At 39.4% G+C, this 22820-nt stretch overlaps 1 protein-coding gene across 2 annotated transcripts in view; it reads left to right on the forward strand.

Annotated features, from left to right (window-relative positions):
- ITSN1 (intersectin 1) overlaps window positions 1-21002 on the forward strand; it is a 100151-nt gene extending 79149 nt beyond the window's left edge. For both annotated transcript variants that reach the window (XM_060770378.2, XM_060770379.2), the window contains exons 29-39: window positions 4330-4451; window positions 5970-6076; window positions 7714-7897; window positions 10440-10538; window positions 11492-11659; window positions 12159-12371; window positions 16351-16472; window positions 16891-16973; window positions 17060-17143; window positions 17367-17540; window positions 18663-21002. In XM_060770378.2, coding sequence (XP_060626361.2) covers window positions 4330-4451; window positions 5970-6076; window positions 7714-7897; window positions 10440-10538; window positions 11492-11659; window positions 12159-12371; window positions 16351-16472; window positions 16891-16973; window positions 17060-17143; window positions 17367-17540; window positions 18663-18811 — 1505 coding nt within the window. In that variant the 3' untranslated portion in view covers window positions 18812-21002. The remainder of the gene's footprint in view (window positions 1-4329; window positions 4452-5969; window positions 6077-7713; window positions 7898-10439; window positions 10539-11491; window positions 11660-12158; window positions 12372-16350; window positions 16473-16890; window positions 16974-17059; window positions 17144-17366; window positions 17541-18662) is intronic.
- The last annotated feature ends 1818 nt before the right edge of the window (window positions 21003-22820 follow it).

The following is a 22820-nucleotide window of genomic DNA, read 5'->3' on the forward strand; positions in this document are numbered from 1 at the left end:
CACTCTTACTATAGACCAGGGCTTCTTAAACCTTTTCTGCTTTAGGCCCGAGGAATTTTTACATGACCCCAGGCATGTGGTTATATAAAACAGGTATAAAATAAAATACTTGATAATAAATCAACTTTGACAAGGCTTGCTAAACAGGCTGATTTTCCTTTTAGTGGAGTACAGCTGAGGCATTTTCTGCAGAGTCCACTGAAAACACTGCATGTTGTTGCTAACAGGTCCTTGTAAATGTCTACATGGCATTCAGAATCTCTTTACTGTTGCCATTTTTTATGACTTTGAGGTAAGGGGACCCATTTGTGGTCATGACACACAGTTTAAGAAGTAGTGCTTTAAGCAACTGCTCTTCATTCCCATAACAGCAGAGTAAATTTTAATTGGAAGGGAAAAAAAACCTTGTGTGCACATGTATAGCTCTTGGGTATGTAATTCTTTGCTATTTTTTGTTTTCAAAGAGAGCAACAAGTAATTTCAGCAAATTTATTTCCACTATTCATAGTTCAGGACTTACTCTGCTCAAAATCCATAGCAAACAGCATTTTCTAAAAAGAAAACTGCGTTTTCTGTGCAGGAAATGGCACAGAAAATGTAGTTGTTGACTTATGTGCAAAACCGGGGGTGGGGGGTGTACAGAGAATGACATTTTCTGCTCTAGAAATAGCATTCTGTGCTATGTGGAATGCTGTTCTGTTCAAGGATTCTCTTTATAAAAGTTTCTTGCCACTCAAGAAGCATAATTTTGACCATTTTTGCTAATATTTTAAAACACCCTTTCCACCCATATGTGACTCTGTAGTTATAGCTGAGGTCCCACTGACAAGAAAAAAAGATCTAAAAAATAATTTCAGAAAGAAAATAAATAAGAAACTATACCTCAGTTTCCTTGTTAGTGTGCACGTTAATTAGAATTAGTTTCTACCTGAACAGAAGGACTCCATTTGCAGAAACGGCCGCTGCCATAGTTTCAGGGATCCCCACATGCAGGACTCCATATCACAGTGTCCCCCAGTCTGTTGTGTAGCTTTCTCAAGGGTTTAGAGGAGCTACACACACCTAGATTTGGATCTAACTCTAAATCACTTACAGTTTTAATCCACATTATGGATCACAGACAGCTGGTTAATATATAAATGCTGCTTGTTTCCTGGACATGGTAGTCTTCTTACAAAGTGCAAATACCTTCATATTTACACAGAAGAAACTATAGATGAAAATTTACAGAGATTCTGTAGAGAGCCTGATCTATTCTTGGAGTTGACTCCTTTAATTCAGTGGGTTTTTAATTAGTCATAACCAGGATGTGGAATTTTGCAGCCCTCTTGATCAGCGGCGCCTATAGTTTTTTCGGTCATGGAATCTTTCAAAAAATATTAATTTTCCATGGAGCCCCTTAACTGTATCCCTTATTTGTTTAATCAAGAAATATATATTGTGAATCATTTTACACTAATTCAAATACGTTTCCCAGTTTCCTATACAACATTTAGTTTTTGAGTTTTACTTTTGATGTTTCTGCGAATAATATCCCAATATCCCAAATGCCTTTCATCTCAAAAACTGTACAAAAAGAAAAATTCAAAAAAGAAATGTTGGATCAATGTGCAAAATCAACTACATGTGAATCACTCTTGTTCAGATGGCAAATATAATGTTGAAATGTGAAGCCATTTCTGATGGAAATCCTTGCTTTATAAAGTAGCTGTCACAGAGAATGTAAATTAAATAATTTGGCCTTGGCAACATAGTCGTATTGTTGACAATGTGTTTGCCACTAAAAATAAAACAACAGGAATAGGAAGAGAAGGATGTGTTTGGTTGGGAATGAGTGTTAACATAATCAGTATCCTCTACTAATTATGTTAACACTCATTCCCCAAGCAATGACTGGCAAGAAGGCCAGGGAAAACACTTACTTGGACAACACCATCAGGACAAGAAAGGCTTAGCAATGCAGTAAGATCAATATGGGACACCATGTTGTCCTTTGTTTGAGCCTGTCTTGAAAGTCCTCTATGCACTCATGTGTTTTTATTATCCTAAAGAACCACTATTTGAGTAGTTTAAATTTCTTTGCAGAAGATTAGATCCATACAATGAGAGAGGCATTAGTGAATACGCTTCTTCGTTGATTCGTCTTCAGATTGTTGTTTTTTTACAATCAGAGAACCTCAGACTTTTGTATGCTAATTGGATGAGAATGTGGGCAAATAACAGAAAAGGAAGCTTGACATATCTCAGCAGAAGTCTTTCTTCAAAACGATAGTTATGGATATTCTTTGGGGACTTTTCACTGGAAAGACACTTTATATAGTTCATTCCATTAGTATACTAGCAATTTACTCGAGCAATTCTTGGACAAGTGAATACACAGACACACACACACACACACACACACACACACACACACACGTGTCTGATAAAATTAGCAGCCTGATATTAGAGTATGGAATCCGTGCGGTTCAAAGAAAAGTCAACTCGCACAAGCATTTTTATTTTCATTTGTTTTCCTTTGCTAATGGAAGTCATTAGCATGGTGCTGGAACCAGCTGTCAGAGAAAAGAAAATTTCGTTCTTGGAAGAATCTTGGAGTCTATAGTCTCTGGAGAATATTTTCAATAAAATATGTTATATGATTTCAATTTCACAAGGATCAACCTTACTATTAAGCATTCAGAGTAAACTTCATTTTCCATGTATCACTATCTAGTTCCCATAAGTACAGAATTTATAATATATTGTGCCCCTCTCTGTTTTGCACATGGGGAATCCAAGTGGGCGAATCCCATCTTTACATAGCTTTAGAGCAGTTCTGCACAACCAGTGGCCCTCCAGGTGTTTGGGTCTCCAACTCCCAGAAACTCTAGCCAGCTTTGTCCAATGGCCAGGAATTTGGGAGCTAAAGTCCAAATACCTGCATAAAGGCCTACATTAGGGAATCCTCTAGAGCAATGGTTCTCAACCTGTGGGTCCCCATTTGTTTTGGTCTTTAGCTCCCAGCTGGTAAACTAGCTGGGATTTCAGGGAGTTGTAGGCCAAAACACCCAGGGACCCACAGATTGAGAACAACTGCTCTAGAGTGATTGTGGGTTTGTTAACCTTCAAATACTGATATTAAACTGGCTTGTTATTGATCCATCAACTAGTTCATGATTGACTACAACAATTGGTATTGGCTCTTCAGGATTTCAGGAAAAAAGGAGCCTATTCAAGACCTTCATCTTGAAACTACACATTTCCCCAAATGACCTTGACTATTTGTCAGTTTTTGTATTGTCTGTAAATATGAGCATGTTCTTATTCTTGGCATCTAAAATATGATGGGTTTTTATAAATGTTGCTCAGATTTTGTTGATCATAATATAAATAACCAAGAATGATCTGAAGGGTTAATCCAAAGTTTATTCCCCACAATGATTTTTATAATATAACTGTCAGTTATGTTAACAAGGTGACATGGAATAAGTGTGATAATATCTCAGTGCAAAATATAGAAATCACATATAGACGAAGTAGAGTGATAATTTGAAAACGTGTGTAAAAATTTAGGAAAACACATTTTAAAAACTTAGTAAATCAGTATTTCTTGTTAAAAGATGCCTTCTGGAGTGCAGTAACTGGAAATCAAATTCTGCAGAGCCTAAATATGTATATGTGTAGGTTTATGGTGCTGTGCAATGGGAGGTTCTCCAAACAATGCCATATAATTTCCCAAGTATTGTCATCCTTCTTACTCATGAATACCACAGGGGAAGTTATCTGGTTCATAAGTCTATCCTAACAAGGATGTGGGTTTAACTCTTTGTCCATGTTGTAGTCCTAGTTGATAATTTTACTGCCAATAAGTGATCTAGCAATAAAAAGGGGAGCTGTCAGGGATACCGGTTGATACAAAGCTCATTTATTCCCCATGTTAGGGTAACAATCTGGATCAGGCCAAGACAGAGTACTAGCTTAGTACACTTAATTTGACCCTACATTTCTCTGATGTTTAAATATATTACTAAGTTAAGTTTAATGAGACTTGTTAGGCCTGCAATATTTCAGCCATAGGGTTAGATTTTACTTCATACAAAAATCATACTTCTACATATATAAGAAGCCTTGGAGAAGCGGGGTTTTTTAACCATACAATGAGACCTGAACCTTCACTTCAGTAATTAAAAGGATTTCCCCCCAAATAAATGAGATCCCACAGACTGAGTTTATTGGTGTTAACTACTGAAATAACCAAGAATTACTAACTAAATACCACCATGTGTTCTGTGAGGAATTATGTTAGTATTTGAGAGTGAATTTTGCTCCCTTCCTTGTGTTTTCCAGGGTGTGCCGATTTGCACCTCCTGGACATGTTGACACCCACTGAAAGGAAACGGCAGGGGTACATCCATGAACTTATAGTTACAGAAGAGAACTATGTGAATGACTTACAATTAGTAACCGAGGTAATACATGTTCTCTTTTTGTTGTGTCTTCTGTTGATAATTTCATTTAAGTCTAATTGTTGATGTACTTTTCAAATGAGCTTTGGTGACTTCTACTGGATTTTTAGAGAATTACTGGGGTTGTTTCAGTTGGAAATCAAACCATTGTGTTCAGTTGACAATTACTTTCGAGGTGGGGGTTGGGTTCTATAAAATATAAAAGCTCAAACACAGTTGAAATAGTTGCGTGTAATTGTCAGCTCAAATGAATAAATGTAAGTTGCAATCCAAAAGCCCTTGATCCTGAGTCACTCCAGTCAGCCCTCCATAGCCTTGGTTTCTGTATCCATGGATTCAAGCATCCATGGTTAAGAACTATCCCCTCTCACCAAAAAAATCCAAAAGCAAACGTTGATTTTGTCATTTTATATAAGAGATGCCATTTTACCATGCCATTGTATATAACGGGACTTGGGTATCCATACATTTTGGGATACATGAGGGCAAAGGCTTCCTGGAACCAAGTATCAGCAGGTACCAAGGGCCCAATGTACTTTAGTGGTCTTAAATAATTGTTTTGATCCATTTCTGTGGTTGGCTGCAGTGCTTTATTGAGTAGCAATGTTTCAGCACTATGTGTACATTGCACAATATGTAACTTCATCAAGGCACATGAAGTGGCTTTGACTGTTACTTCTTATTAACTATCTTGGCAGATATGTTGGAGGGGAAAAGACTACAGAAAATATTGGGAAACTTAGGAAGAGCCTGTCTTTGGGCGTAGTGTTAGAATGTTCTGTCCCACATTATAAACTTATTCAGCTATCATCATAATATAATGTACAGGCAGGGAGACCAGAAGAAAGACCCTCTCCAGAGCATTCCTTCACATCTCTATGTAAATTCTACAAAGGAGGTTGAGAATCCTGTGAACTGTGGTATGAGGGCAACAAGGGTGTTCCCCAAAATTGAATGGTGGTATCTTCCAAAAGTGAATCTTTTCACTACAACTGGGATCACTTTAGGATTGAATTTTGGATATAATATTGAAGGATTCACCTTTCCCCCCAAATACACTTCCAGCACTCCCTATGCCCTCCAGACCCCACATCTGTGAAATAAACCTTCAAGATTTAGTCTGAAATCATATTCCCTTAACATTTCAATGTCCTATATGTTTAATTGTAAAAGCTTTCAGGGAAACAATCAGGAAACATGTTTGTGAACTACCAAGGTATTTGTTGTTTTCAACAACATGTGCCTGATGGGCTTGATCCAGCTGAAATTAAGGGTACTAAGATTCCATTGATCTGATTGGAAGAATTAAGCAATATTCTGTTTCGTTGGAAAAATAAAATCTTAAAGTGATGGTGATAATGAGCATGATGATTCACAGTGTTTTTCATTGGATGAATTACATCCTGTCACATGATCATAAAGAGTCAGAAATTGAGTTTAGCCATTTCAGCAGAAGCTGCAAATACAGCAAAGCCAAGATGGCTATTGTGAAATTTGATCTGTGTGCGCTTGCATCTACAGATCTTCCAGAAGCCGTTGATGGACTCTGATCTTTTGACTGAGAAAGAAGTGGCTATGATTTTTGTAAACTGGAAAGAATTGATTATGTGCAATATTAAACTGCTGAAGTAAGTAACTTTTGAAAAGCAACAGTAAGGTTTGGGGTTCTCCATCTTCCCTTTTTCTTTGAAAAATATTTTGGGAAATAAAAGTGATGCTTTGCTTATAAGTATTTTTTTCCATGGAGAAGACTGGACACAAGGTGTGCAGAGATATTGGGCCTATCTTGCAATGTATTTTTTTCTTACCAAACTTCTTTTACTTTATTCAGACTAGGAATGGTTTTTGAAATGGCTCAAGTTCTCATAAGCCATTTCAAAAACATATAGGAGGTTGTCACAATGCCAGGAGGTTGTCACAATGCCTGGTACGCAGACAGAGGTGAAACAAAACAAACACCCAGCTTGTGTCAAACACCCAGCTTGTGTTAATTAAAGCACTATTTACTGTCTGACTGTTTTCATAGTGAACATATAAAACATAAAGATAGCACTCAGCCACAGAATATAAAACAAAGACTGGTAGCAAACACTGATGCAGGTTCTGTAGAACACCATAGTCAAAAGGTTCACTCCAATAGTCAAACACCAAGAGTTCAAGGATCAAGAGTCTATACCGTAGTCAATAGCCAGTCCAGAGATTCAAGGTTCTAAGAGTTCAGGAGACAGGTCAGGATACCGAAAATCCACAAAATTGGGGGGTGGGGCAACAGTATCCACAATCAAATACTTTTCTCCCAAAGATCAGTCTCCAGGCTAGCTCCTTATATTCAGTTAAACCCAGCTGCATCCTATCTCTTGCATGCCTCCACCCTTAATTGCTTTCGCCTGTAAATTCTTACTTACAGATTACTCTGCCCTTTAGAACTGACAGGGGTTAGGACTGACATTAACCCCTTCCATCACCAACTGCTAGGCCTGATACCACCAACCACCATCAACTGTAGAACATGATATGTGACAGAGGTCACAGGTTACATGATGTGGTTTATGGCTTGTGTAGAGGGCAAGCCTCAAAATTTGCGGTTATTGAGTTGGTCTTACTTCACAAAATTCTCTACCTTAGTAAAGAGTCTGATTTATCTTTCTATAAGATTAGATGCAACAATGGTGTTTCTTCATTGACACATAGCTCTTTGATCCAGTTGAGGAGGGGTAGGAATCATACAGTCTCCCTGAAGTGTGGAATCATAGGTTTGAGCAACCTAGCCAGCAAAGCCATCAATGAGGAATTCTGGGAGTTGCTGTCCAACAATATCTAGAACAGGCATGGGCAAACTTCAGCCCTCAAAGTGTTTTGGACCAGTTGTTAGCAATTGTGGTTGTTGACATGTAAAACACCTGGGAGGCTGAAGTTTGCCTATGCCTGATCTAGAAGGTCACATGATTCCTACCCCAGTAGAGGTTTCATCTGCAGGATGGGGAGGGGGTTAATTGCTCCTTGCTGCAGCACCGACTGCCCCCCTCCCCAATCTACTGGGGAGGGTGGAGAAGCTTTCAGAACAGGATAGCAGGTGGTACATGGGTTGGAAGTGCGAATGAGGAATCACTCCACATTCCCATGATAGATACCTCAATTCAATCCAAGAACCATCCATCAGTGGAAAGCTGAGAGCAGATCTCTAATATCTCTAAACCCAGGAGACACATCTTAATGTAATGTATACTAGAATACCTCTGCCATTTTCCTTTTGTTACCTGCCTAGAGCACTACGAGTTCGTAAGAAAATGTCAGGAGAGAGGATGCCAGTCAAAATGATAGGAGATATCCTGACCGCCCAGCTTCCACACATGCAGCCTTACATTCGTTTCTGTAGCTGTCAGCTTAATGGGGCAGCCCTGATCCAGCAGAAAACAGATGAAGTCTCTGAATTCAAGGACTTTGTTAAAGTAAGTGAACATCAGTGTTGATCAGTTAGTCTATTTAACAAAGCTTATTCATCCCCCTTTGTTTCCATTCCTCTATAAAGCACAAAACAAAGCACATTGTTTGGACTGCACGTCCCAGATTCTCCAGCCGGCATAACTAATTTTCCACTTGATCTTAAAAAGTAGTGTTTTTATTCAGTAAAACAAACACATTTTGAAAATCAGAGGAAATTCAAAATCAGTGTATGCTTCAGAATTGAGGACTGTTATTTAAAAATATTTGAGCATCTCAAGAAGCATAAGAAGTATGAAGTATAATCCTTCTACATTGCAGTTGTGAAATTACATCATTATTTGTTTTTATATAACAAAGCAATGAGACAAGAATCAAGCAAACAACCTGTTACTATTTCTTTTGCTATCACTCAGGGTAAATGAACAGATAACTTGGCATAGGAGTTTGGAAAACTGAAGATATTGCATCTTGAATTATTATTATTATTATTATTATTATTATTATTATTAATAATACTTCATTTATATTCCTCTGTATCTCCCCGACGGGACTCAGAGCGGATTGCCATATAGACAGATAAGCAAACATTCAATGCCTTTAATAGAGTGGAATAACAATGATACACAAATACACAGAACAAAGGTCAAAACTTCCCCTTTCATCTGCAGCTTTTTGGAGGCAGTGCTTGACTCTGACCATGGGGAGGGCTCTTGTTCCAATTCCAAGCTGAGGAGCCTGTTGTCTGTAGACACCTCCTAGTTGTGTTGCCGGCATGGTTGCATGGGCACCGTTATTACCTTCCCACTGAAACGGTACCTATTTTTTAAAAATATTTTTTATTAATTTTCAACACACAATATGAATAAAAAACACCATGAAGACATAAGTAAAACAATCATAACCAATAATAAACATTTACAACACACCAATACACACAAAAAAGAAGAAGAAAAAAACACCACAACAACACCCTACACCGTGACCTCCATTCTTCTTACTTTACCCTTTAATCAATTTGGCTTTCTTTCTCTCCTTTTCCATTTCCATATCATGTCTTCCCTTAATTATTTGGAGAGAAAGTGTATATTATATTCTGTCTATCTCTCTTATTTCGTTCAACTTTGCCACTCTTTATTCTCTATATATTCCTGTAGTGCCGTCCAATCTGTTGGGTTTACTGCACGTCCATTATGTTGAAGCGGTACCTATTGATCTACTCACATTTGCATGTTTTTGAACTAGTAGGTTGGCAGGAACTAGGGCTAACAGCAGGAGCTCACCCTGACCTGCTGCTTTGAACTGCCAACCTTCAGCAGTAAACACTTCAGCACTTTAACCTGTTGTGCCACCGTGGCCCAATCAACATATTATAAGCAATGTAAACCAAGCTAGCATGTGCCATACTTACAGTAGAATATTTATTTATTTATTTATTTATTTCCTATATTTATACCCCGCCCTTCTCCCCCCAAAGGGGGACTCAGGGTGGCCTAACAAAAGCATCATACGATGCTAGCATCATAAAAACAACCACAGTACAATCAAAATATTAAAAATTAAAACATTTAATTAAGACACATCCATTAAAATCGAAATCCAAAAACCCAGTCCGGATCAATTCATTGCCATACGTTGTGTGATCTGCTTCCACTTGCTGCTCACTAATAAAATACTTGGTCCCATAACCAGGTCTTGGTTTTCGTTCTAAAAGACAAGAGGGAGGTGGTCAATCTGATATCTCTAGGGAGGGCATTCCCTAGGTAGGGGACCATTGCTGAGAAGGCCCTGTCTCTTGTCCCCATCAACCGTGTTTGCGATAGTGGTGGGATTGAGAGCAGGGCCTCTCCTGAAGATCTTAAACTTTGTGATGGTTCGTGGCAGGAGATACGTTTGGACAGGTAGTCTGGGCCAGAACCATTTAGGACTTTAAAAGGTTAAAACCAGCACTCTGAATTGTGCTCAGAAGCTGATCGGCAGCCAGTGGAGTTGGTGTAACAAAGGAGTTGTATGTTCCCTGTTCGTCGCTCCGGTGAGCAACCTGGCTGCCAACCGTTGGACTAGTTGAAGCTTCTGGGCAGTCTTCAAAGGCAGCCCCATGTAGAGTGTGTTGCAGTAGTCTATTTGGGATGTAACAAGAGCATGGACCACCGTATCATTGATATAATCATAGACCGAAAACCCTTTGAGCATTTAAATTATCAGTCTTATACTTTAGTGATATTGCCTCAGTCAGTTTGTGCCTGAAATCACAAAATTTAAAAAGCCCTATATCAGATATTGAATTAAATGTGTCATTCAAACAAAACTCTACTTACGTCAGTCAACAAAAGTCTATTAATAGTATCCTGAAAATGTCCAATCCGTACTAAGGAAGAAGGACATTTTGATCCCAAAGCAGAACCACTGCAAATGCTTCCTAGCACACCCCCACCCCTCCCAGGAAGTGACTTTTGCCTCTAGATAATAAATGTGGTCCATAGTTAGCCAATATTTTGTTTGACCTTCCTAAGCAAATTGCCAACATTTAGTACTCTTTTACTGTTTCAGAGGTTAGCTATGGATATTCGCTGTAAAGGGATGCCACTGTCAAGCTTTCTTCTGAAGCCTATGCAACGAGTAACGCGATACCCTCTGATAATTAAAAATGTAAGTGTTTTGGCAAATGGGGGAATATAATGGGAAAACATTGAGAATCAGAGGTTTATATTAAATCTCTAGTCTCAACTACAGCAAACCCACTGAATGAGAGTATTTGCATAGTTTACTATTCACTGAGTTCAGTGGTGAGAACTGGCAATTGGATTCAGATCAGAATCTTAATATTTTGGTGAGGACTTTACATTAAACAATTCTAGTACTGTATATTAGTATCTTTAATGGCCATGGCATCATCTGAGAGAATCCTGGGATCTTTTAGGAGGGCTAATTTGGAATTGTCAGCCACAGAATTCTAGTGCTTCACTGAACTACAAATCCCCAAATTCCATAGGATGCAGTCATGGTAGTTAATGTGGAATCAGAATCATAGAGTTGGAAGAGACCTCATGGGCCATCCAGTCCAACTCCCTGCCAAGAAGCAGGAATATTGCATTCAAAGCACCCCTGAAAGATGGCCATCCAGCCTCTGTTTAAAAGCTTCCAAAGAAGGAGGCTTTTAAAAAGGGCTATATAATTGTGTAGCGTGAAAGAATCCTACCTGCAGATCATTCCTGTCTATTACTAATCTAAATTTCCAAGTGTTTGGGAAAAAGAAACTTTCCATTTCTTATTTAACCACCAGCATAACATTTTACTGGATGGATCATTTCTAGCTTGCTTCACGGGGCAAGAGCTCAAGTGGGGATTGTAAAAATAATGTCATGTTCAGGTTGTATTAGATTAATGCATGGATGACAGAAATGAAATTGCTTTCAGGAGAGGTTGTTTTTGAACCATTTCAACAACTGTTTTTTTAACTGATTTAGGGTTGGGTTTATTGAATTAAATTCTACTTTTCAATTTTGTTTATTTTATATAGCTTTGCTGATTTAGTAAGAGTAATTTAAAGTGGAATAGATCTGTGGTTATATATGGAACTGAAGCAGATTTGTTTTCCTTAGATATTAGAAAACACTCCTGAAAACCATCCTGATCATAGCCATTTGAAACATGCCTTGGAGAAAGCAGAAGAACTATGTTCACAGGTTAATGAAGGCGTCCGTGAAAAGGAGAACTCAGACAGATTAGAATGGATCCAGGCTCATGTTCAATGTGAAGGATTATCCGAGGTAAAGCTAAAACACATAGAATCGGAAAATAACATGAAGAAATAAAAATGAATACAAGACGAGTCCCCTTGGAGAGATAGGACAGAATATATATAAAGTTTTTATTTGTTGATTTATTTATTTTTCTCCACTGATACATGAACCTAGCATGGTTAAAGGGCACAAAACAGTAGAAACAATGCTCCCAATTTCAAATGTCTTGCTGATCTTTCACTGGTGGCATACATACCTAGTGACCATTGTTCCTCTAAAACAGTGGTTCTCAACCTGTGGGTCCCCAGGTGTTTTGGCCTACAATTCCCAAAAATCCCAGCCAGTTCACCAGCTGTTAGGATTTATGGGAGTTGAAGGCCAAAACATCTGGGGACCCACAGGTTGAGAACCACTGCTCTAAAACAAACATAAAACTATTGTCTACTGCATATGACAGTATCATGACTGTTATGTTTTTATAAATCTCACTGCTTCTGTGTTGTGTGTTTGTGTTGTTTCCCACCAGCAACTCGTTTTTAATTCTGTTACAAACTGCTTGGGGCCACGCAAGTTTCTGCACAGCGGGAAACTCTACAAGGCCAAGAGCAACAAGGAATTGTATGGCTTTCTGTTCAATGACTTCCTCCTGCTGACCCAGATCATAAAACCGCTTGGCTCCTCTGGCACAGATAAGGTCTTCAGCCCCAAGTCTAATTTGCAGTATAAAATGTACAAAACAGTAAGTATCACTTGATCTTTTGATGTCATACTGAAATATATAGGGCATAAATATTTCTATATGTGGGCCACTTTACATAAGACAATTTTATATGGAACTAGCTGTGCCCTGCCACGCGTTGCTGTGGCCTATAGTAAAACTTATCAAAGTTGAGGTAGATATCTGGACTATTATGAAAGAGAGGTCCCTACCTATTCCTTCCCCCTTTTCCTCCCCCTTTCTCTCCTTTCTTCCTTCTCTACCTCTTTCTTTCTTTCACTACTTGGTTTCATCCTTCTCTCTTTCCTTCATTCCCTCCCCCTTTCTTCCTTTGCCTTTCTTCCCTCCCTGTTTGCTTCCTTCTTTCACTTTTTATTTCCTTTTATTTTACCACCATCATAAGAATAACAATAATGCAATACATTGCCTCTGGGACCTGACACCTCTCCCATTCCCCCAGGGTCTCATAGGAACAATAGCATAATAATAATAATAGAAATAACAACCTTTACCCGCCACGTGTTGCTGTGGCCAATCTTCCCTCTTTCTCTCCTTCTTTCCCTCCTTCCTTCCTTCCTTCCCTCCCATCTTTCCTTCTCCTCTTCTTTCTCTATCTCTTTCCTTCCTTCCTTCCCCCTTTTTCTTTCTTTTCTGCTGTCTCTCTTTTCTTTCCTTCCATCTTTCCTTTTCTTTCCTTTTCTTCTTCCTTCTTTCTCTAACTTTCCTTCCTTCCCCCTTTTTCTTTACCTCCCTTTCTCTTTCTTCCTTCTTTCCTTCCTTCCTGTCTTTCCTAGATTTTGACAAGGCGGGAAGGGGCGGGGTGGAGTTTGGAGGTGGCGTGAAGTAAAAGGAGGTAAGATTGGGGTGGGGGAGTGATGGAGCGTGGGGTTGCGTGTGTGTGTGCAGCGGCGGGGGGGAGTGATGGAGCGTGGGGTTGCGTGTGTGTGTGCGGCGGCGGGGGGAGTGATGGAGCGTGGGGTTGCGTGTGTGTGTGCGGCGGCGGGGGAGTGGGGTTGCGTGTGTGCGTGCGGCGGCGGGGGGAGTGATGGAGCGTGGGGTTGCGTGTGTGTGTGTGGCGGCGGGGGGAGTGGGGTTGCGTGTCTGCGTGCGGCAGCGGGGGGAGTGATGAAGTGTGGGGTTGTGTGTGTGTGTGCGGCAGGGGGTGTGTGTGTGCGGGAAGCGGCGCGACGGGGCTTGGAGTGAGTTGTTTTTCATTTTGAGTAGATATGTTTGTACCTTGTGGGTTGTGTTATGGGCATGGGAATTTTGGTTAAGTTTCGTTGGGGGATTTTTGAGTTTTGTTGTTTTGCCGTTTTGTGAGTGTGTTGTTGTGTTGTTTTTCATTTTGAGTAGATATGTTTGTACCTTGTGGGTTGTGTTATGGGCATGGGAATTTTGGTTAAGTTTCGTTGGGGGGTTTTTGAGTTTTGTTTCCTCGTTGGATGCCCCTAACAAATTTATATATATAGATTTTTAAAAGGAAAATCACTGGAATACTATAGTCCATAATTAATTTGGGTTCGTTTATTTTACTGTGTACTATCAAAGTAGGGTATTTTCTGTCATCATAATTTGTTCTAAAAACACTTCAGATGTTTCCATGCACATGCAAATATAGCAACAATCATGAGCAAGAGAGGAGGTTTGTTTGGTTGGTTGTATGTTGCAAGTCGCTTCTGGTATAAGAGAATAAGCCGTTTACAAAGACAATGCCTAGGGGGTGCCCTGATGTGTTACTCTCCCAAGAGAGGAGGTGCAAGTATACCTCTGGTGGCCCCCAAGAGTTTCAGGGGTGGGATAGATATGAGGGGGAAAATGTAATTGCAGGGAGTGGGAAGGCGACTCTGAAAACCATCCTTCTATGGCAAAAAATGTTGACAGACTTAGAGGAAAAATAAATGACAAATGGGTGGAAAGACTGGTGGAATGAAGTAGCTTGGAAAACAACAACATTCAGGTTGAGAGAAAATGGTCTGGGAATGAAATTAAAAAACCACAAAGATTCAAAAGCTAAAAAGAACCCTTTTAGTATTTGGCTAGGATTTCCTAGTCCACAGCTATTTTTGAACTGTCCCCAAGGATAAAAACACGAGGTGTATATTAGAGAACGTGACATGGGATCCAGTGAAATAAGTGTTTTGAAAATTGAAAGTGACTGCTGACTGCTTAATTAAACTATAAACATTACAAACCTGGGTTTGTTGCTGTATTGTGCAAAATTGCCCTCTTGTTATGTCTATACCATCAAGGGTGCATTTTTACATTAAGACACGTTGCAACTTGATGTGACTGCTCCAGTGAGTAGGAGAGAAGCTAAAACATACTACAACACTACAATATTTATGCTAACTACAATCCTAGTTGTCTAGTCTTTTTCTGCCTCCTCAGTCCAGAATTACTATGATACGTAAAGTATGTATGTGGGTTGTCCTAAACCAAGAATTTATCTGGATCAAGGCTCAGATTAATAACTCAGATATACTTAGATTTGTTATCAAGATTCAGGCAGAGAATCCCAATTATTATTTGTATATTCACCCAGAACAAAAGCTGCATTCAGTTCAGTTTAAGATTTTGATAATTAGCCATAGATGGTGGGAGGAAATGGTCTTTTGTTTATTTGGCCTAGTTCTGTCATAATGTTATAACTCGATATTGAAGTATTGCATTCCCTGAAGAATAGCATGGTGGAATATGAATCCTCTTTTTTTGTGAATGCCAGCAAAAGAAATCACAATGAAATCAAATAATGCTGATAAACCATGGTGAAACCCGCAACAAAAATGTTACAGTGTGGAGGGCTCGTATTCATTGACTCTACCAGCCTCTATCATCCGTCCATTCCTTTCTTTTGTTTTTTTTTTCCTTGTTGCATGCATTTATGCATATAGTAATGTCTGGCCACTAAACATGTCCCTTGGGATGTTTTGGGTGTCTGTTGAGCTCCATGGTGGCTGCAGTTTCAAATACTCTCATTCGTTTGTTATGAGAATTACCCTGTGCTGAGAAGGCGTTGAGATAAAACCAAAAGTGAGAGGGAGTAAGAAAGAGAAGGTGCAAGGAGCAAGAAATAGAAAGAAAGACAGAGTCTGAAGTTCAGGCGGTGTCTGTGGGGACGGCTGTTTTTTTAAGGAATTCTGTATTGTCACAATCCTGATCTTGCTGAAGACAAGAATGCTGATACAACTTGAGTTTCTCTTACCTAGAAACATGAAATCCAAAACATTCCCCAAAACACTGAAACGTTTTGCCACCATCTCTGCCTTGGGAAAAGGAAGCTAGTCACATATCCAGTAGCCACTGGGTCTTTCCTTCCTGATGAAGGAAAGTGGAGGGAAGTTGGCTTATTTAAGTCCTTCTAAAAAGCAAATGTCCCAGATACTTCCATACTCACTTTCCGCCAAACAAATGGCTGCACGGAAACTGTCAAAATGATGAATGCAAACCAATGCCATTGGATCTTGGCTGCATCCAGCCAAGAAATGATGAAAATATTCATGGGGGGGGGGGGAGGTCCCCTCCGTCACCAGTTACTTGCTAAAAGGCTGACCACCAGGGAATTGTCTGGCATATCTGCCTTTTAAGTGGCCCTATGTAAGCAGACTCCTCCCACTCTTTTCTCTCTTGTTCTCTTTGAGAAAAAACTCAGTGGGTGCTGGATGTGTGACTAGCCCTCTTTTTCCCGTCTAACCCTTGTTTACTGTATATTTTCAAATACAGGTGTTCCAGAGTAAAATACCTGAAATCAGAAAAAAAATTGGATATGGGAGACTCAACTTGTACCCACCTTTCGATGCTCAGGGCTAAAATAAATGCAAAGCTACGTATGTCATAAAAAATTAAATTCGTTTTTTTTTTTAAATTAGTAGTTGTGGCTACTATATCATCATAACCATAATGTATATGAAACACACCAGTTGTTGTACACTGCGTTTGACACCTGTTGTTGCAGCATTCATTCAGAGCTGATCCAAACTAATATTGCCTAATATTTCTGCAGCCCATATTTCTAAATGAAGTCTTGGTAAAACTACCTACAGATCCTTCTGGAGATGAGCCCATCTTCCACATCTCTCACATTGATCGAGTGTACACACTTCGTGCAGAAAGTATAAATGAAAGGTAAATTTTGCCTAATTAGCAAAGACTGTAACTAGAACATTTAAAAGGCCATGTATTTACATGGTCACTTTTTTGTAATGGGATTTTTCCTTTGTCCAATGCTGTTGAAGATTTCTTTTCTACTTTCCTCCATTTTTACCTTCACAGGTGATACATAGTTTTGATTTTTTGTTTGTTTGTTTTGTTTGTTTGTTTGTTTTTTGCTTAAAGGGTAAATTTTGGGTAAATTTTAATAAGAAAACCATACAGCATTTTCTCTGCCAGGCAAACTATTGCAAAAAGCAAAGAATAGCTTGTTTTCAGATCTCTCTCATCTGATCCAATGTGGCTGAAATAACTAGCCCTAAAATACACTTGTTCAGTTTTGCCTGAACTTTATTGCACTATTAACTCTATGTTTTCCTTTCTTTTTCTCAAGGACGGCTTGGGTTCAGAAAATCAAAGCAGCTTCTGAACTTTACATAGAAACAGAGAAGAAGAAGAGGGAAAAGGCCTACTTAGGTACCACAGTAGGGGTACAGTATTTATAAGTTTTCCCCAAAGTATCTGAAGATTATTTTAATGAATCTTGCCTGTTCTTGCCATAGTCCGGTCCCAGAGGGCAACAGGCATTGGAAGGTTAATGGTGAACATTGTTGAAGGTATTGAACTGAAGCCCTGCAGATCCCATGGTAAGAACTTTGCTTCCTTTCTGTTTTGATAAAAACGTGCCCCCCAAAAAACAAAACCCCAGCACCTCCTAGAGATGCCTACTAAAAAATATTATTAATCGAATGGTGGGATACACTCAATTGGCTCGTCCAAAACGCTTGTGAAAGTCCTGGAGGCAAATTAGAAAATCCATGCACGCAATATTTGATCATGGCTCTGCTTCTGTCTGCCTTCTCCTTTTAGGGAAAAGTAATCCATATTGTGAAGTGACAATGGGCTCTCAGTGTCATATTACCAAGACTATACAGGACACTCTCAACCCCAAGTGGAACTCTAACTGCCAGTTCTTTATCAAAGATTTAGAACAGGATGTGCTCTGCATAACAGTGTTTGAAAGGGACCAGTTCTCCCCTGATGGTAGGTGGCAACTCTTCCTTCTGGGATTTTTCTTTCTGTGTGAGCCGATGAGTATGTGAAGCATACATTCACTTTCCGATCCTGTTTGAGCTTGTAAGTTAAGCAGAATCAACCCTGGTTATTACTTTGATGGGAGACCACCAATGAATGCTAGATGTTATAGGCTATATTTCAGAGAAGAGAACTGGCAAAACCACATTTGAATATTTCTTGCTTAGGAAAACTCTATAAATTCATGGGGTCATCATAAGTCAACTGGTGACATGAAAGCTCATACACACACAACTCCTATAAACATGTTGCCATTGGTATTATATTGTTTTAACAGAGTCTAGGCTCCCGTGATGGCACAGCGGGTTAAACCACAGAGCTGCTGAACTTGCTGACCGAAAGGTTGGTGGTTTGAATCCAGGGAGTGGGCGAACTCGCGCTGTTAGCCCCAGCTTCTGCCAATCTAACCATTTGAAAACATGCAAATGTGAATAGATCAATAGGTACCACTTCTGCAGGAAGCTCGCTCCATGCAGTCATGCTGGCCACATGACCTTGAAGGTGGACAACACCAGCTCTTTAGCTTAGAAATTGAAATGAGCACCCCCCCCCTCGCCTGCCTTCCCCTGAGTCGGACAGAACTTGACTTAATGTCAGGGGAAACCTTTACCTTTAACAAAGTCTAAGATTCAAAGGGCTGCACTGGAATTTTTCCATTTCATTCTCACTAAAGTCTCTCATATGTGCTATAAAAACACTGATGAACATCCAGAATCTTCCAAAGCAACATTAATGTGGTAAAGGAGCTTTAGCTAGAAAAGGAAATGCTGCATGATTGCACAGAGTTCCTTGGATCCTGTCCTCAATTCTCATGTTTATGTGAAACCAGATTTCTGTCCCAACATTGGAAGTATGCAGCTGCTGTGCTCAGGAACGCTACATCTAGTGAAATAAAAATGGAATTAAAGGAAGCTCCACTGACGGGCTATACACTACTGTACTCATGAGAGAGTTTTCTAGTTCTGTTTACAGTTCTGTCTGTTGTTTTCTGAACTCCTGTCTTGCCGGAAATGGATCTTTATTGAGGAAACCTCTCATTTCCAATTGTGGCTTGTGTTTTGTGTGTTTCAGACTTCTTGGGCCGGACAGAAATCCGTGTAGCAGATATTAAGAAAGACCAAGGGTCAAAGGGACCAGTTACAAAGTGTCTTCTCCTGCATGAAGTCCCAACAGGAGAGATAGTTGTCCGGCTGGATCTGCAGCTGTTTGATGAACCTTGAAAAGAAGGTGCTTCTCTCGGCTGAAATGACTGCAATAGGCGTTTACAAAATCTGTCTGTAGAGATCCTGAAGTCCTTTTATATGAAAAAAGGTCCTCCACATGGAAAGAGATTTAACACACCCACAGAACCCTTTGTATCTAGCAAATACTTCCAGAAAATTGAATTCCGAGGTTGCGGGGAGGAGTACCAACTTCTAAAATATCACTTGTTTTATTTTATGTGGAAATTGGTCTGTCATTTCCAGGATTTCTAGAGTGACAGGAATCGTAGCCTGCTCTTTTGACAAAGAGGTCAAAAACACTGCACTTTCTCTGGTTGCCGCAACAAAAAGTGTCAACGGAAAAAGGGTGTTGCTGCCATATCTCTGCAGATTTCTATACATTTCCCCTAGAAATGTGCCTATTGCCCCACAGAGTGTTGTATAAAAATAATGTGAATATATTTATATAGAAAATACCTATAATAACATCAATGCATTCTTGCCATGTAAGATATTTGGATTTCTTTTAGGAAGTTTGTGATAATATTTGAACCTGTTTTCAAAAAATAAATGAAAAGAGAGTAGAATAGAATATTTCCAATTTGACGTCTCTATGACAATTGCCTGTAGACTGGAATGCTTTCAAGAATTGAGGCTGAAGATTGCTTTTCCAAGACATTTCTTAGAAGTAAGCCAATGTTGTGTGGATGGAGGGTTGAATTCCAGGTCTAGGACCTAGTAGTTCAATCCCCTGCTTAAAGGGCAAGACTGGAATGGGGACCAGATGTTGGTTATTTACATTGGGGGTATCCTTACCCCAAACTGTGTATGCACACACCAGTGTTTTTTTAGAGCTGTGTTTCAGCTATGTCGTAAACCACAATCAATCACATTTTTTAAAAAGGGTTGAGAGATCCTGTGTTTCTATACTGTACCACTGAAACAGAACTAGTAAATTGCTGCTATATTGTGAAAGGCTGGGGAAGATGAACCAACATTGATGAGAAAACAGGTACTCGAGAAAGCTCTAGTAAGACAAGCAGTCAAAAGGAAGTAATTTATTAAATTGCACTGTGCCTAAAAAAATTGACACCATAGTTTTGAAGTCAGGGTGGCAGCATACTGTAGCTCATCAATTATTTTTAACTGCAAACGTGCTTCATTGCAAATTGTCCATTTCAACATTAGCCGTTGATCAGATTTCCACAGTGAGCAATCCGTGTTAAAAGACAGTTATTGTTGTTTTGCGGATTCACTCCTACATCAACCCACATTTTTTTAAAAAAAAAACTTGATTCAGCAAAGTCCTCTCAAATCACTTGAATCATAAACGTACACTCTTTGCTGAACAAGGTACGAGGCTAACGACAACAATTTAGGAGCATCTTCATTTTGGTACCGAGGGCATTCATCCACGTTGTGTTTCCAGTCCTTCAGTTCGTTACCCAAGGATCATGCGTAAATGGGTATTTTTGTAACAGCTTTCAGAATGGAAGGTGTTGACTGGTCTGTTAGCATGTCAGTGTTCTTGTGAGATGTAGGCTCTACTGTTTTTTGCATGTTGTTTTGATATCGGTTTCCATGTTTCCTGTGGAGATGGTGTTCTCTAGCACAGCAAATCTTTATTATTTCCATTAGGAAATTAGGATAGCTTTATACTTGATAGGTAGGTAAGGTCTGGTGATAAATGTGAACTGTGCTTGAAAGTGTCTGTGTACTATTAATCCCAAGGAGACCACTGTATTATTTTCAGCAATTATTTTTTAAAAATCCTGTATGTTGGAGGGACAAAAACGTTTACATTTCATACTTTTAAGAATTGCTTTATTATTTATTTATTGAAGACAGTGTAGAATTTTGTATCAGAAGTTACATACTTGTGTATTTTTTTGAACAGAGAAACATGCTTTAGTTATAAATTTCAACTGCCCAAGTTTTAGAGGAAGCTTAACTTAACAGGCATGATGTTGTTTACCACTGACTGGTTGAAAACACAATTTAAAAAAACCTTTTGTTTCTATTTTTCAGTGTTGTTACAAAAAAGTTTGAATTAAAATATGTAAATAGAACTAAACCCATGCTTTCCTTTTTCCATATCAGTACATTTTATGAAATATAATGTATATGAAAATAACATTGTTGTGGTAGAAGAAGAAAATAATAATAAATCCTTTAGTGGTGAAAAAATATTAAATGTCATCATTCCAAACTTTCTTTGGCTGTCCTAATTTTACTTAAGAGCTTCATCTAAGCTGAGTGTTGTGGTGCTTTTGGTCATTCAGACATAATGATAAAGGAGCCCTTATCACTGGACTGTGGGGGAGAAGGAGATAGAGAGAACTGCATGCCCTCAAATAAAAACAAATTACTTGTGTTTTTGGAAAAGTCGGGAGGCCAAGACCTTGATGAAGAATGAAATGAGACCCTCCATAGGCTCTCCTTCAATAAAGGGCTTAATAATATAATTACTTTGTCACAGTTCTAAGTTATTCTACCTATTTTTAAGCCACCATTTTAAAAAGATGTGTTCCAGTTCCAGTCTTTCTCACATAATCATGCTACTCCTCTATTCTGTCCTTGGTCAGACCACACCTGGAATACTGTGTCCAATTCTGGGCACTGCAATTTAAGGGAGATGTTGACAACCTGGAAGGGTGACTCAAAGGATCTGGAGAACAAGCCCTATGAGGAGTGGCTTAAAAACCTGGGCATGTTTATCCTGCAGAAAAGAAGGCTGAGATGAGACATGATGAGGGCCATGTATAAATATGTGAGGGGAAGTCATAGAGAGGAAGGAGCAGGCTTGTTTTCTGCTACCCTGGGGACTAGCACACGGAACAATGTCTTCAAAATACAGGAAAGGAGATTCCACACGAACATTAGTAAGAATTTCCTAACTCTGAGAGCTGTTCAGCAGTGGAACTCTCTGCCTAGGGAGTGTGGTGGAGGCTCCTTTGGAGGCTTTTAAATCGGCTGGATGGCCATCTGTCAGGGGTACTTTGAATGTGATTTTCCTGCTTCTTGGCAGGGGGTTGGACTGGATGTCCCACAAGGTCTCTTCCAACTCAATGAATCTATGATTCTAATAGTTTTCTAATTGTAATATCAATCACCCTAAGTTCCATTTAATATACTCCTGATGGTATAAATAGGTAAAGCACGAAGATAAAATGCAGACCGGAGCTCTCCTGAGTAATCATGTTCCAAAAACATAGTGCTCTTTCATCTAGATGTATGGCGCTTCATTAGTTGCTGGATTTTATGTTTGTGCCAAGGGAAGAATCAGAATCAAAGAGTTGGAAGAGACCTCATGGGCCATCCAGTCCAACCCCCTGCCAAGAAGCAGGAATATTGCATTCAAATCACCCCTGATAGATGGCCATCCAGCCTCTGTTTAAAAGCTTTCAAAGAAGGAGCCTCCACCACACTCCAGGTCAGAGAGTTCCACTGCTGAACGGCTCTCACAGTCAGGAAGTTCTTCCTCATGTTCAGATGGAATCTCCTCTCTTGTAGTTTGAAGCCATTGTTCCGTGAACTAGTCTGCAAGGAAGCAGAAAACAAGCCTGCTCCCTCCTCCCTGTGACTTCCTCTCACATATTTATACATGGCTATCATATCTCCTCTCTTGGGTAACCATCTGTTGCTCACCCCTGCTGTAGACCATCTTTCACATTTTTCGTCATATGACTTCATTCTTTAACAATTAGTCTGTTCTGTGATGGGCATTCTTTTCCTGGCAGTTAAAATAGCTTATTGATTTTGATGGCAGCATATTAATTCTGACGATTATTGAGAGATAATTGTGGAGGTGGAATCAGGCAGCCTTTTGAGACAAAACTAGGGCACTTATGGGATTTGTAGTACAATATTATGGGCAAGCTCAAATTCAATAAACACCTGTTTAAAATAAATTCTAAATTATTTTAGCATGTATTGTCGAAGGCTTTTATGGCCGGAATCACTGGGTTGTTATAGGTTTTTCAGGCTGTATGGCCATGTTCCAGAAGCATTCTTTCCTGACCTTTCA

The sequence above is a fragment of the Anolis sagrei genome, chromosome 3, assembly GCF_037176765.1.
Source record: "Anolis sagrei isolate rAnoSag1 chromosome 3, rAnoSag1.mat, whole genome shotgun sequence".
Lineage (NCBI taxonomy): Eukaryota > Metazoa > Chordata > Lepidosauria > Squamata > Dactyloidae > Anolis > Anolis sagrei.